Source organism: Orussus abietinus, unplaced genomic scaffold (assembly GCF_000612105.2).
Source record: "Orussus abietinus isolate OABI.00-Male unplaced genomic scaffold, Oabi_2.0 scaffold71, whole genome shotgun sequence".
NCBI lineage: Eukaryota > Metazoa > Arthropoda > Insecta > Hymenoptera > Orussidae > Orussus > Orussus abietinus.
The window spans coordinates 163,729-178,272 of NW_019394238.1; the positions used below are offsets into that span (position 1 = coordinate 163,729).

A 14,544-nucleotide genomic window follows, 5' to 3' on the forward strand; every position below is an offset into this window, starting at 1 on the left:
CCGATATTCTCTTCTTTCAAAAAGAAACAAGTCGATACCGGACAAATAAGTCGTCTCCGTTTCTGGAATTCCGAAGGCTCCTTGGTAGCATAAAAAAGGTATTATGTTCATTCCTCTCTTCTTTTTCGCTAACTTATAACCGGCTTTCTATCCAAAGAGACATCCGGCTGGCTCTTTTGTTCCAAAGATATATCGGAATTCCTCTTCTCCGCGCAACCGGTAATCCAGTACTCGAAGCGATCTCTGCGCCTCCTGCGGAATATACGCGAATCAAACGTTCGCCGTATTCGGCCAACTATTCGGCGACTCGTTTATTATTTGTACAGAGGAACGATCTTGAGGCAATTAAGGTAAGATGAAAGAGTCAGCCTATACATATAAGAGGTCAAATCGTTGGTGAAAGTATTCTTCGAATTGCGTGTACCGATTCGTTTCAAATTTTACCACGTGAATATGGAGACCCTAAAGTAGGTCCTGAAGCCCATAAAATTTCATTTTTCATAAAAAATGTATTTATTCATCATGGACTAGAATCAACATGGCGTGGTCCGTGCACGTTTTTAATGTTTTATAGAGGCTTTCAATCGGAAATGAAGAGTTTCAGGACCTAGCTCGAACAATTTAGAATACCGTAGAAATATAATATTACAGGGTCAGATGGGAAAATGTGGAAAATACTTTCACCAACGATTACAAGTCATTACTTTACCGAAATTACATGAAACGCTTCAGTTCGTATAATTATCAACGTAAACTATAAAATACTTCAACATAAATATAAACCTCCGTAACGTGACGCGTCAGCTTATGCCACGACTTGAGTATTCAAATTGACGCTACCACCAAAAAGGGTATAGATGAAATTTAATTTATCGACGTGGATTAAATGTCTCGGCGCCTTTCATGTCATCTTAACCCGTGGAAACGATCGATCCTTTCGATAATGATCGAGTCGCCATTTTGCCATTTCGTCATTTCGCCATTTCGCTGTTTCGGTCCGCACGGCGTCATTGCGGCACGTGCGAAAGGAAATGCAGAGGCTGCAAACGTAGAAACGGGAGGCAGTCGTTCGCCGATTCGATGGGATTGGCCTGGATTGCCAGGAGATGAGCCATCCTACGTCGCCGTGGCTCTCTCTTTCCCTCTTCCTCCGACTTTACCCTCTTCCCTCTGGCCGATCGGACGCACCATTGCGCCTGGTGGTTACCTCAATTAGACGCAATCGTGCCGTATCGAGCGGCACTGACCGACACCGAATAAGCTCGCCTGTGCCCAACCGGTCACGCATCGAGCGCGGAAGACGTGCCTCCGCGTGCTTCCACCTTTGCATTATCGCTAATCATCTCGAATCGATGACTGCTATGTCGGGATTCGTAGCCCCGGGCTCCCTGGAAATTTTCTATGCTTTCCCGGTGCCCAGGCCTGCAAAGAACGGGAGCGAATGGCTACTTTGCACCGTGGGGGGCCCGAGCAAGTTTTCCACCGTAAATAAGCCCCCCGAGGCATTAGCCGACAGATACGATGCGGTAGAGAGAAGTTGGAAGGAATTGGGAGAATCCATTAGGATTCCACGAGGATAGAAAAGTATTAGGGGAAGCATCAAAGCGGATAGACGGTATCATTTTTATTTTACCGCGGTGTAAACAAATGGAACGTGTATTGGCAGAAAACTCGTTATTAACACTTTATCTACCGGGCCTATTAATCGGGTTTACGATACCCGTGGTTGCCGTTTACTTCCAAATTCGCCGGTAGGCTAAAGTAATAAAGTGATAGGAAAGAATCATTCTATATGTGCATATAAAACGTCAAAATATTTATAAAACTTTTCTCCAAACTGGTGCACCGAATCGTTGGAAACTTTAACACGTGATTATGACGGCCTTAAGGAAGAACGTAAGGAAGAAGAAACTGATGACTCTCTAAAAATACAAATCATTTTGCTTACAACAAAAGTTATCGTACCTGCTGGAGTTAGTAAATGACTAAAGCGTTAACAATTTCGCCCCTAGTCAATTCCATCTGTTAAAAAGTAACAAAAATAGACTTCATTCGCGTTTCACCGAAATACATGATTAAGCAAATACAATTATTCCCAAAGATACATTGTTCTTAGATTGAATAAACTTTAAGCTGGATATTAATTTGTATAAAAGTAAATGGTAATAAATCCTCTTTCGTTAAAATAAAACTGCACATGGTGTGCTCCTCTATGCCTTGACACTTGCTAGGATATGCTCCGAATCGCGCCCTTGACTTTCGTATTTTGACAATGCTATTGATTCACGCTCGTTGCTTCTCAAAAGTCACGCAAGAGAGAAGAACTGAATTGTTCGGGGGCTGTACTATAGCAGGACAATTCCGCACTCGTTGCCTTGAATCGAGCACGTGACAGGGGGAAAATGAAGACGAGAGCCGGAAAGACCACACGGTTTCACGGACAAAAGGTATCCGCTCGAAAAGTTCTAAAGTATTTCAAGTCCCTTGTCCAGATGCACATTAGAAAGTGATCCACAAAGTCATTTGAACGAACCGCAGGCGCCCTACTCGCAGCAGGGTTCGGTTGAAGAGCTATTTTCCGAGTTTCCGGAAAAACGGATACGACCTCCTGTACTGGAAGTATATATTAACATAGAAAAGCATCAAGAATGACAAAGGTAACCCTGACTTGTACGGCATTGGAGATACATTTTCAATAGTTGCGATGGGACTAACATTCCTTAAGGGGATGTGAAAGTAGCATCTGAAAGGTTAATCGTTCATGAAACTTTTCTACGAACTGGATGTACCGAATCGTTACAAACTTTACAACGTGAACATGGAGGCTATAAGGAAGGCCCTGACACCCATGATTTCCAAAATTCTAAAGGAGTTTTTGATTTCCGTATTGTCATCCTGGATATCTATAAAATATAATTATACCATTAAAATGATTATCAGGAATTTTGAGAAACTCCAATATAAACACTTGAATCTTACAGTTTGAAGGCTGCATGACACTTGGCTTTAAATTTCTTTATTTATGAAAGAGTCAACTTTTTTTAAAATTTAGGAAAGAATACTTCCTTTGGATTTTTGACGTATATAGGATCTTGTTAAGGTTTGTCACGATCTTTAGAATCCTCTGAAAAACATAGAAGTAATATTTTTTTAGAACTTCGTACAACGAGATTGACTGTAAATGTGAATTTATATATTATGGACACAATAATTAATGTGAAAATACTAAAATTGAACAGGAACCGAGAGTTATTAGCAGCGAGGCTGATCGAGGCATCACGCGCGCCATTCAACAGAAGAAAGACATTTCCGATGCGCAACTGTTCGCATGTACATTCAACTGTTCTATGGGATGCTTGCATATGGTACTTCTACGGAAGAAATCAGTAAATTTAACAGATTCAATCTGCGAAATCTTCAGATTTTATCCATAACGCTTACCAGTATGTTTAACTTTTCCAATAACGATAACCCGAACAGAGTGAATCTGTAATATCAACATATTTGTTGTTGCTCCTACAATTTTATAATGTTTCAAATATACCAGTTTTATCCCGGTCAATATTAACAGCCATTTTCAGCTGCATTTGCAGATGACTCTTACAGAGATGTTCTGTTAACTGTGCATGTGAGAAAGTAAAGTTAGCTGAATTAATTGTTTAATGGGACAGCTTTTAACTGTATCGAGAACAGACCTTTTCAACAGATAGGCATCTATAACTTTTAAGCTCTTATTTTTCTCCGTGTACAGTTCCAGTTTTTCTCAATTTCTGCGTTTGTACTTTTCCTAGGTCAGTTATAATGTACAATAAATATAAAACACATTAGACATCTGCTTTCTCAACTTTTCTATAATTGAACCATTTAAAAGGTATTTGCTGAAATTGATAAACTACAAGTTGGACCACGGAGACTGTGTTACATACCACTTTTCTAACATACTAGAGTTTCTAAAGCTAATTATAGTTAATTGTATCATTACTATGTTAGTACTAAATAAAGTTTATCCAAAGAAATAATGATCTAATTTTTTATTTACGTAGTAATAGTGTACACTACATTTGCTTCATTAATGAATGATGAATCTTCCATAGTGCTAATATATGTATATAATATCCTTAAAAATAGAAGAATATAGCATTTTGAGTCAGGGAAAAAAAAATGAGTATTAAAAATGCTGTTCTTACTTAATTTGTTCAGTTCAATATAAATCGTGAAAAAAATTACACAAGGTTTTGTTTTACAAATATCTTAGTGATTTAACATTGATAAAAAGTATTAAAAGTATTTACGTTTGTTCGCATTTTTCACAAAATGTGCATGGAAACAGTGTTCATTTAGTCATGTTACGTATTTCTATGAACTTCGTATTACCTTTTCAAAATATAATTGTTATCTTGTTTCAGGTTTTGAAAAAGGTTGTAACGATCCAGGTTGAACCCAAGAAATACCTAAAGTTTTATTACTATCTTCCTCCTAGTGTATAAGAATATGTTAAAAAGATACAGTTTCGATCGAAAAATTAAGGCACGTGAATTTTTCAGGAATGTATACTTTACCTTTGGTTTATAAATTTCTTCCTTAATGGGATCATGCAAGTCATTTACGTATGGACTAAACGTTATATAGTGAGCATCATCCACCGTAGGAGGATCATACATCTGACTTTGGCTATTTTTAACACATTGCATGGCTTTTTCTTGGAATGATTCTATATTTGTTTCTAATCTATATATAATAACAAAAGGATTACTTTGTTTATCAAGAGACTTTTTCCTATGTAATAATTAAATATAGAGTAAAATGAGTATATAACTTACAATGTAGAAGCTTCTTGATTTATGGTGGTCATTTTTGGATCTACTTTGGTAAAAATCTTAGTAATAAATTGTATCAGTTGCCAAACTCGATTATTTCGCCTCCATTCCGGAAATCCCCATGCTGTGTTCAATTCTCCAGTTTCAGGATTTATAAGTGGATGAAATACACTGGATTGAAGCACAACTTTCTAAAACATTTTTGTCATTACACCCTATGTTTCTATGAATCAATTTTTTAGCAAGATTGTAATATTAAAGAATATGTATCTTACCGGACAACCACCATCAGGGAAATTAGGAGGTAGTGTTACAGTGAATCTAAATACGCCACCTCGAAAAAACCCCTGCCGTACAAATTGTACTCCAAACCAAACTGATAAATTCAAAATATATTAGATTCTGGAAGAAAGTTACACAAATAATGTAAAAATGATCTTTTGCTACTTTTACTTACGGAAGGAATTTTGTGCTGAAGGTATGACGTAAACTCCTTTTAAATCTTGATGACTTAACGTGTGACTAAAAATACAATACAAAATTCATTTAAATGCCCCTAAATTGCAATGGGTTATAGGAATATAACCAAATAGGAAAATCAAATCAATCAGAAGAACAAAATATAGTTACTATTCAGATAATATATTATATTCCTGCAGGTAAGTGATGTATTCCTTGTTACTTTGGGTAATTGTTGGCCTATCGATCATTTTCGCTGACATGCTCAACTGCGTATCACCATTGGTATTAATTGGTAAAAGTTTTCGAAACGATCCTTGCCTTCTAAACTCACTTTCAACATCACTTTCCCCCTAAAACAATGAGATGCAACATGGTTCTGGTATGTAATCTATTGAGTTATAAAAGATATGCTAAAAATAACCATTAGTCATATTTTCCAGGGTATGGTTAGTATAAGTATGCTTCATAGTTACCTTGAATCCCGATATTGTTGATTTCAAAGACATTGTAAAGAAATAATCAATTAATACACATAAATATACTTCCTACATATCATAGGACAGAAAAATACTACGATTTCACTTCATGCAATTATTGTGTAATCAGAGATAACCTATTAATTAAAGTTAGTAAAAGACAAGCATTGCACAAATGGTCGTACAACGACATTGTGACAACAAATTTCAGTTCACAACTTTCTAAGTTGTATGGTTCACAGATTTCCACGTGATACGTCTGTCAACATGCTACAGAGATGAGTTGGGAGATTGCTCACGGGCAGGGCCGCGCGATCGCATCGTGTGCTGCCCTCTGGTTTCGTACGTTAGCTTTCACCGTTTCTTGCCCCCAAGGGCGGCGCAACGAATTTCTGGTTGGGACTCGCGCAATCGCGATGGCTGTGCCATCTACCAGTTGCCGTTGGCGGCTCACGTATTCGTGATGGTAATACCATGCGGTAGTGACGGTCGTGGCTTACCATTATGGCAATCTCCCAACTCATCTCTGCCAAATCAGAGCTGAGTTGAGAGATTCACGGGAAGGATCGAGCGACCGCGTCCTGTTCGACCTCCGGTGGAGGATGCAGACGGCTAATGCACTTGCCACCTGTTACAAATCTGGGCAGCCGGAGAACCGGCTGAAAAAGTGAAGAACTCCTCACAAAAACTCCAAAACCCTGTACCTCCTCCGAAAATAATCGCAGCCACTAGCTCGAGAGATCAATTTAAGCAGAACAATCTTCCCCATCAAGCTAAAAAAGTGATGAACTCCTCACAAAAACTTCAAACCCTGTGTCTCCTCCGAAAAAAATCGCAGCCACTAGCTCGAGAGATCAATTCAAACCCTGTGTCTCCTCCGAAAAAAATCGCAGCCACTAGCTCGAGAGATCAATTTAAACCGAACAACCTTCCCCATCAATGGGTAGTTCATTACCGTAGAGCATACTGGAATTGTTGGTAAAAGATGTTAAAGAATGTTTGTTATCACAGAGCATTCATCTCTACACAGAGATGAGTTGGGAGCAAAAATGAGGAGGTTCCCTGAGTTGAACCGTCACTGGGGGTATCAGGTGGCAAGTGTATGAGCCGCCTGCATTCTCCATCGAAGGCAGGACAGAACACGATCGCGCGACCCAGCCCATGAGCAGTCTCCCAACTCATCTCTGGCTCTTATAAACCCTGTTCGATATCGAAGTCTGACAACGGTCAAATGATTATCTTATTGGCAAGAGTAAAGTGTCGTAGTTGAAATGACAGCAGAAATCAAACCAATTCCAGGCGCTAATCATGACAGGTTTAGTGCCAACAGGAAACCTATTCTGTTGTCTAAATTAGAAGGTTGTAATCACGATGTTAACGCTGCTATTATCATTCCCCGGGAAGAAGGTGTTATCAGCGTTTGCGATGACAGGTACTCTGTTTTTCAGTTTCACAGTTAATAACATGATGCTTTGTATTCTTGGAAACACTTTGTGTTGTTTTCTCTTAAAGCTTCAGGTTTATAGTGGGTTGGAATATATTGAAAAGTTGTAAAGGATAATATATCTTGTAATACTGGTATATTGCAGTATGAAGTACAAAAAATTGTTTAACTATTTTACATCATTTTTATTTTATAATAATACATATATGATTAAAGCTTAAACTTATGCACCTGTGGTAATATTACATTTTGGTTCTAGATTTATTATTTTTCTTTTTTTCCTATTATCATCGAATCATACGGTTTCATCCATTTTATGTTTGAAATTAAAATAAATACACTTCTAAAAAATAGGATATTCTTTAAAATTTTTAGAATTATTGATTATCTTACCTACTTATGTTTTCGTTTGCTGAAGTCAGAGGGCATTAACGGTTCATTTATTACTCCATTTCATATATATTGAAGAAATTATTACCTTTGAAAAATTTCTTACCAAAATTTATTAATTATTCATAGCCCCTGGTTAATGTGATAAAAAGTATTTCTTTTACAAATTATAAAACTTGAAATTACAGGACACTTAGAGTATGGCTAAAACGTGATTCTGGCCAGTACTGGCCAAGCGTTTGTCAGTATATGTCTGCTGGGGCAACAGCTATGGACTATTGTTCAGAGACGAGACAACTGTTTGTTGGACTAGAAAATGGAAACATAAATGTATGCATTATCATTAATGAAGTAGCAGTGAATGAAATAAACGTATAATGTTAGTAACGTATTTAAATATACATGATATAGGAATTTATCTTGGAACAAGATTATAATCGAATGACGCCAATGAGAGAGTATTTGGCGCACCAGGGACGCGTGACTGGAGTCATATTTGCTTTGAACTGCGAATGGATTCTCAGCATTGGTCGTGATAAAGTTTTCCAATTTCATTGTTCTGCAACTGGTCAAAAGCTTGGTTCTTACCAAACGGATGCGTGGTATACAGCATTGCAGTATCCTTTTTCAATATTACTGACAACATTTGTGAATTTTCTTTTCCAAATGATAGTACTGCATTAATATAATAAGTAGTAACACTTTAATATTTAAAAACCCTACTTGACTATGTAATATCTTAAAATGAATAGATTTGATGCGCAATCAAAACATGCCTTTGTTGGAGACTATTCTGGGCAGATAGCAATGCTAAAACTAACTGCCACTGGTGTTACATTGATTACAACTTTAAAAACTCATACTGGCAGCATTCGTGCATTAGCCTGGGATTCTGAAAAGCAATTACTTTTTTCTGGAAGTTTTGATCAAAGCATTGTGGTATGGGACATTGGAGGACGTCAGGGCACTGCCTATGAACTTCAAGGACATCAGTATGTTATCACAATTCCTTGCGATATGGATAATTAAACGTATCTTCGATTATTTTGATATGCTGAAATTTTATCTAATAGAGGTTTAGTAAAATAATTGAAATAATATACATACAATTAATTTCTAGCAATAAGGTGACAGCCCTTTGTTATGCAAGTATGGAGCGTGTATTACTCTCCGGAGGAGAAGATGGAGTGATAGTATGTTGGGACATGGCAGCGAACAGGAAAGAAACAGCAACTTGGGTGGAATCTGATACCTGCCAAGTAAGAATACTATCTTCATGACCATCACGCTTCATTTGTTATTACAATTTGATTTGTCAAATATAAATATAATATATTAATTTTTCTAGTCATGTGGGAAACCTTTCTTCTGGAACATTAAAGCAATGATGGATCAACGTCAGTTAGGATATCGACAACATCATTGTCGTCATTGTGGAAGAGCACTTTGTGCCCTTTGCACTAGCCGACGTATACCGATACCTACAATGGGTTTTGAATTTGAAGTTCGTGTGTGTGACCCTTGTAATCTTCAAATTAAAGCAGCAAAGTAAGCAGCAACATACTTCTGCTTACAAATGTTTTTAAAAATTCTTGTACACATGTAATGCTACTAATGATTTTTTTTTATCTTTTTAATTGTAGCCAAACTTCCTTGGCATCATTCCATGATGCAAAACATAATGTCACTGGGATGGATCTTGATGCTCCTCGACGTAGGTTGTTGACCATTGGTCAGGATCGAGTCATAAAAATTTGGGACGTTACAGCATTATTGGAATAAACTTCTGAAAACGTATGTTTAGAAAAATATTCTACTATACAATACGAGAAAGGAGTAGGAAGCATCGAACGCGTCATTAAAATGAACCCAGAGCCTATTTTTATGACTGTGTAAGTAACTCTAATCTTGAATGCATTGCTCGCTTTGTGTAATATCAAATAATTGTATAAGGCAATGCTTATTTAATTAAAGAGGAGTATGTATGTAGCAGGGAAAAAAAGTAAATGGCAGATTTTCAGCAGATATTTTTCAGAATTGTGTCGTCACTTTCTAGAAACTACAGCCTTGTACTCGCAAAACAAGTAACTTTATATGAAAGGGTGTTACTTTTTAGTCTTGATTTATAATGTCATTTTTTTTAAATGACAAGTGCGACTTAATTATTAATGGAATAATAGAATCAATTGGAAACAGACATACTTTCATTTTTTATACGTTACAAGAATATAATATATTCTAAGTAAAGTTAGTACGAGTCGAGATCATTGTGATGGTGTTTGAAATGATTGACTATATACTTGTCGTAAAAGAATATTGTTATGAATATTGTGGTTCTGCATTTATGGTTCATATCCAGAATTATCGACATTTTATACTTACGTAATGTTTTCCTAGCCCTACTTCACTTAAATCAAACATAATACTATTTTAATCAATGTTATTCTTCACTACAGTATATTCTGTTGATATTATATGCTACATAAATTTGTGAAATAGATTGGTGTTTGTTAATTACGAAAAGTATGAAATGTACTGCTTCGGCAGGAAAAGATTTACATGTTCGTCGATGATGAAAGTCGTGGTACTTTATTTTCGATGATTTCCTTATAAAATAATGTCAGTTTATAAATGTCAATGCCAGACAGAAAGAAGAGCTATTTTTATAGCTTCTACTACAGTCAAATATTGTATATTATTATTGTATTTAATGTAGTTCATAGAATTTTGAATATCTGTAGCAGTCTGGTATATCAGAAAAATGTCAAACTACGTGTGTGATGATGTGAATGATGTTACGTATGCAGTTGTATCGTAAATTGTTACCAATATGCTTAAAAAGTATAGGTGCTATGATTTCTTGGAACGTTAATAAGATCAGTGTAGTTTAATGTGTACCACCTCTGATAATTTTTACGACCATGTAAATCAAATTTGTGTATGTTAATTTTTCTAGTACTAAACGGAGAAGTTCGTGAAAATGACTATGGTATATGTAATTAAAAGTTAGCTTCTAGGCAAAATTAATATGATACAACAAAATGCTATTTCATCGAATGAAATATTTATATGAAGAATATCGACCAAAGTATGAAAATCTAATATGGTACATCTGTTAAATGTATTATACACTGATCAATTATTATACACTGATTCAATTTATTATATGATAATTCATTATTTATAACTGCGATCAAATGATACATTGTACAGTATCAACTTGGTCGTAACTTATTTTATATTAATATAAGATATGTTAAATCGGTACAAGGTATGCACATACATAAATCAGACAATCAAGTTTTATTATATCTCGATATTTAAAGTGACATCAAAGCGAAAAGAAGAAAGATGGACAAACATTAATACAAGTATCAGTACAAAGACCATTTACAGCAGATAGTTGCCACTGAATGGAATAACTTGATCAATATTATCAATGCCTTAAATGCTTCGACTTTATCATCTATTATTGACCTCTACGATGAAGCATGGAATAAAAAATATGCATATCTTGTATCTGTCTTAATATCAGTTATGTGGAATACTATATTACTAATATAGTTGAACATCACCATTATGAAACAAGATTCGATTACAGTCTTTATTGCAATACAATTATTTAGTTCTTAGTGTGTACAACACTAGTGTCTGCAATTCAACAATTGTTTACAACTGAATACTTTTCATTCTTGTTTTATTTACAGTAAAATCCAAATTACCTGACATAAACCAAGGACAAACTTTTATATAAAATAATCAGAACGTGAAAATATTGAGAATGATATCACTGGCAATAGTTAGAATGCCACAATTGCAATATTTTTCATGAGTATCACCTCCTATGATCTAGTTAATATCATGATTAAGAATATATTTGATAAAACAAATTCAGGTGTTGATGTCCAGATAATTAAGGTTTTACTGTAATTTAATCTTCAAACAGTGTGTTCATAAATAGTGCATATTTATGTAGACAATTAACTTACATCTTCATAATGGCACTTGATCAACACTGTAACATTCCTCATAATCACAGTAAGTCCTCCATTAAAAAGGGAATGATAAAAAGGCAATAATTCAAAGCTCCATCTCTCTCATTCGTCTAAACCACATTTTCCAGGGCTTCGTAACATATTTTATTTTTATAATAACTAAAACTTGAACAAAAATATATAGAAGTGACATTGTATGTACATTGCACGTTAGTCTTCAAATTCAGAGATTCGTACTAATTAAATTATAGTTATTAGCATTTTTATCGACATTTTTGACTTTCTCAGTGCATAAGCAGTTGTAAACTTACTGCTTTTCATAGATATCGCACTATTTCAATTGCGTTTAGTCGATTAATGGGAAAAGGAACGATTTCAAAAATGCTGAGCTCATTTTACTAAATGTTGTTAAGGATTGTACTAGGACAGATTTCAATTTTCGATTTCATTCATTAATAAGTTTAGCTATTGTTAAATAATTGTGCTTAACAGTTTCAAATATGCCGAAAATAAGATAATATACTAAGTCTCCAAACTCTGGCTTCTTGGTGAACTAAACTCTAAAATGAAATGGAATTATGGTTTAATGCAACATTTCACATAATTGGTGTGTAATAACACGACCCTTTCTGTCGTCTTTTTAATTATATTAATGAGATGCGATCTAACAAAAAGTATTAGTTCGTGTAACAAAATACATTAGTTCGTGTTGAAGCCAGACAAGCGTAAAAAATGACGTTAATTTTTAACTCGTGCGTTTGTTAATTTTTAACATTCGTGCATCCACGCGAGTACATCTTTTCGAATGTAGATTTGTTGCAACGGACGTTGAAACGACGTTCACGTGACCCCGGCCCAAGAAATTACCATTTTCTCGTAGTACGTAACTCCGCCAACAGAGAGAGCCAGCATGCATCGCCCTCCCTTTTTAGCAGAATCCGGTACCTCCGTTTCTCTTTCTCGCCCCAAAATATTCAGTTTTCTTTTTGTCGCTCCATTCGGAATCCTGCGAAAGAATGCGGTTCTACCTTTCCCTGTATGTACATATACAACAGTTCCATAAATGCCGTACATTCCTTATTACACCTACATTTATTAACCACGCTTAAATAAGTCCCTGCATTAAGGAGCGTGAAATACGTACATATTAATAACTACGTATTAGTTAAGTCCACTGCCCTCCATCGCTTTTTTCATATATATATATTTTGTTGCTAATCGATCTGCCGAATTGTCAAGGATCAAGATGCATTACATTTATTAATGAGCTACACGGCAGCGAAACGCAGGCTCATGGATTATGGAAGAAGAGTTTATCATTAAAAATTGCCGGCAACTCGCTCCAAGGGGTTCAAAGCGTCCAGTACATGTCCAAAGACGACCTGTAAACGCTGTTTCCGAGAAATACAACGGAACGGTACTAAAGAAATAAATGCGTCGGTACTCGCAGGATGAATTCATTTCCTGGCAAGGTTAGACGGACTTGGCTATGACGTCCAATTGCTGGAATCAGCCCGTTTTTCCTCGCGGTCGCGCGGCCGGTGCAGGGGCAATAACGTTCCAGGGATTCTTGAAAAGAATCCCGCGCTCGTAAAACCGCGTCCGACGAGTCCTCTGCCGGGTCAAAGGCACTTTTAGCTCTTACACCTGCACGGAGATCCATGCGGATGCGTCCGGATTGGCCGTAGACGGACCCTGGCGATTCCGGAGTACCCATAGACTCCACTCGACCAAACTTCACGATCATGTGAGGATTTTTCCTTCTCTGGATAATGTAAATCCGGCTGAGCTTCCACATCGGACATGAAAGCTGCTTTCTATGGTCAAAGGTATTTTTTTCATGCGCTGCTAAATGCTTAGTTCCCTACAACTATGTCTTTTTAAAGTGAAGTATACGACTGTTTTCCTGCAGTGATTCACTAAGTTCTTTTTTTATTTGTTTATTTAACGTCGCTACAACTTTTTTTGGTCATTAGCGACGCATCGTTGAATTGAATAGATTGCATAAGCGTGTATATCATGATCAAATTTTGCAATTCGTGTAGGAGGTTAATGTCTTTCAAGAACATTAGGGTTTTGTTAACTACTTGTGGGTCTCCGAGAGCTGTGGTAATTAGGTTCGGTATTTTGAAGCCCTTTCTTGCCATTTGGTTGTTTTGTACATTCGGATCACCAAGTTCTTGTTTCTGCTTCAATGTCCGTTTTTAGTCATTTTTGTTCTAGATTTATATTAATACAATTGGACTTGCCGTGTTGGGGTCGTGAGCTTATATTCTGATGGAATAAACGTCTCCGGAAAACAATATCTTAAAACCAAAATCAGTAAAACGAGTAAGCGCAATAAAAAGTAATCCGCGAGATTATACATTCTTCCGATGTCGATAAAAATGATGAAATTTTTTTTATAACGCGTTACAGGTGATACGAAAGTGTCATATATAGATATACCAAAGTCAAAATATTTATAAAACCTTTCTCCAAATTGGGTGCACCGAATCGTTTGAAACTCATCACGAGATTATGGAAGCCCTAAGGAAGAACGCGATGCACGTGAAATTTCATTTTTCAAAAAAAAAGTGTATTTGGACAATTGCCAAAAAAGACCTTTTTTTTTCGAAAAATGAAATTGCACAGGCAGTGCGTTCTTCCTTAGAACCTCCATAATTACGTGTTAAAGTTTCAGAAAATTCGGTGCACCCAGTTTGGCGAAAAGTTTTATAAATATGTTGACTTTTGGTACGTAGATATCACACTTTCGTATCACCTTAAAGAATCTCTCCGATTCGATCGGGTACCCGAGAAAGCGGCCGGCATAGCAGAAGCGGTGTCGCCGATCTCCCCCAGTCGGTAGGAAAGAACTCGATCTTGGAGAGACCGGCTCCGTCGGTTCTGCAGTTGGGGCGGAACGACCGGTGAAAGGGTCGCGGCCGCCGGTGCACCATAGTTCCCGGAGGAATTCT

At 36.5% G+C, this 14,544-nt stretch overlaps 3 protein-coding genes across 3 annotated transcripts in view; 2 read left to right on the forward strand and 1 right to left on the reverse strand.

Moving 5' to 3' along the window:
- Positions 1–4,016: 4,016 nt before the first annotated feature.
- LOC105699124 (protein crossbronx homolog) lies at positions 4,017–6,032 on the reverse strand. The gene is made up of 7 exons (XM_012423879.2): positions 5,753–6,032; positions 5,448–5,629; positions 5,275–5,339; positions 5,093–5,193; positions 4,821–5,008; positions 4,560–4,728; positions 4,017–4,476 (listed from the first exon to the last, which is right to left on the reverse strand). The coding sequence occupies exons 1-7, from the start codon at positions 5,783–5,785 to the stop codon at positions 4,393–4,395; spliced, it is 822 nt and encodes a 273-aa protein (XP_012279302.1). The 5' UTR covers positions 5,786–6,032; the 3' UTR covers positions 4,017–4,392.
- Positions 6,033–6,921: 889 nt separating this feature from the next.
- Positions 6,922–10,751, forward strand: LOC105702079 (WD repeat and FYVE domain-containing protein 2). The gene is made up of 7 exons (XM_012429353.2): positions 6,922–7,187; positions 7,778–7,919; positions 8,001–8,206; positions 8,342–8,581; positions 8,710–8,848; positions 8,938–9,137; positions 9,233–10,751. Exons 1-7 carry the CDS (start codon positions 7,027–7,029, stop codon positions 9,369–9,371), a joined length of 1,227 nt encoding a protein of 408 aa, XP_012284776.1. The 5' UTR covers positions 6,922–7,026; the 3' UTR covers positions 9,372–10,751.
- A 2,606-nt stretch (positions 10,752–13,357) lies between these two features.
- The window catches only part of LOC105701142 (myosin-VIIa), a 29,151-nt gene continuing 27,964 nt past the window's right edge, over positions 13,358–14,544 (forward strand). The window contains exon 1 of the mRNA XM_012427606.2: positions 13,358–13,413. The gene's annotated coding sequence lies outside the window, so the exon portion shown is untranslated. The remainder of the gene's footprint in view (positions 13,414–14,544) is intronic.

Coding starts and splice junctions, on each gene's coding strand:
- LOC105699124 (XM_012423879.2), bottom strand. CDS start 5,785: ATGTCTTTGAAATCAACAATATCGGGATTCAAG. Junction 5,194..5,274: donor TTCAGCACAAAATTCCTTCC/GTAAGTAAAAGT, acceptor TGAATTTATCAG/TTTGGTTTGGAGTACAATTT. Junction 5,009..5,092: donor TCCCTGATGGTGGTTGTCCG/GTAAGATACATA, acceptor AAAATGTTTTAG/AAAGTTGTGCTTCAATCCAG.
- LOC105702079 (XM_012429353.2), top strand. CDS start 7,027: ATGACAGCAGAAATCAAACCAATTCCAGGCGCTAATCATGACAGGTTT. Junction 8,207..8,341: donor GCGTGGTATACAGCATTGCA/GTATCCTTTTTC, acceptor TAAAATGAATAG/ATTTGATGCGCAATCAAAAC. Junction 8,582..8,709: donor TATGAACTTCAAGGACATCA/GTATGTTATCAC, acceptor ATTAATTTCTAG/CAATAAGGTGACAGCCCTTT.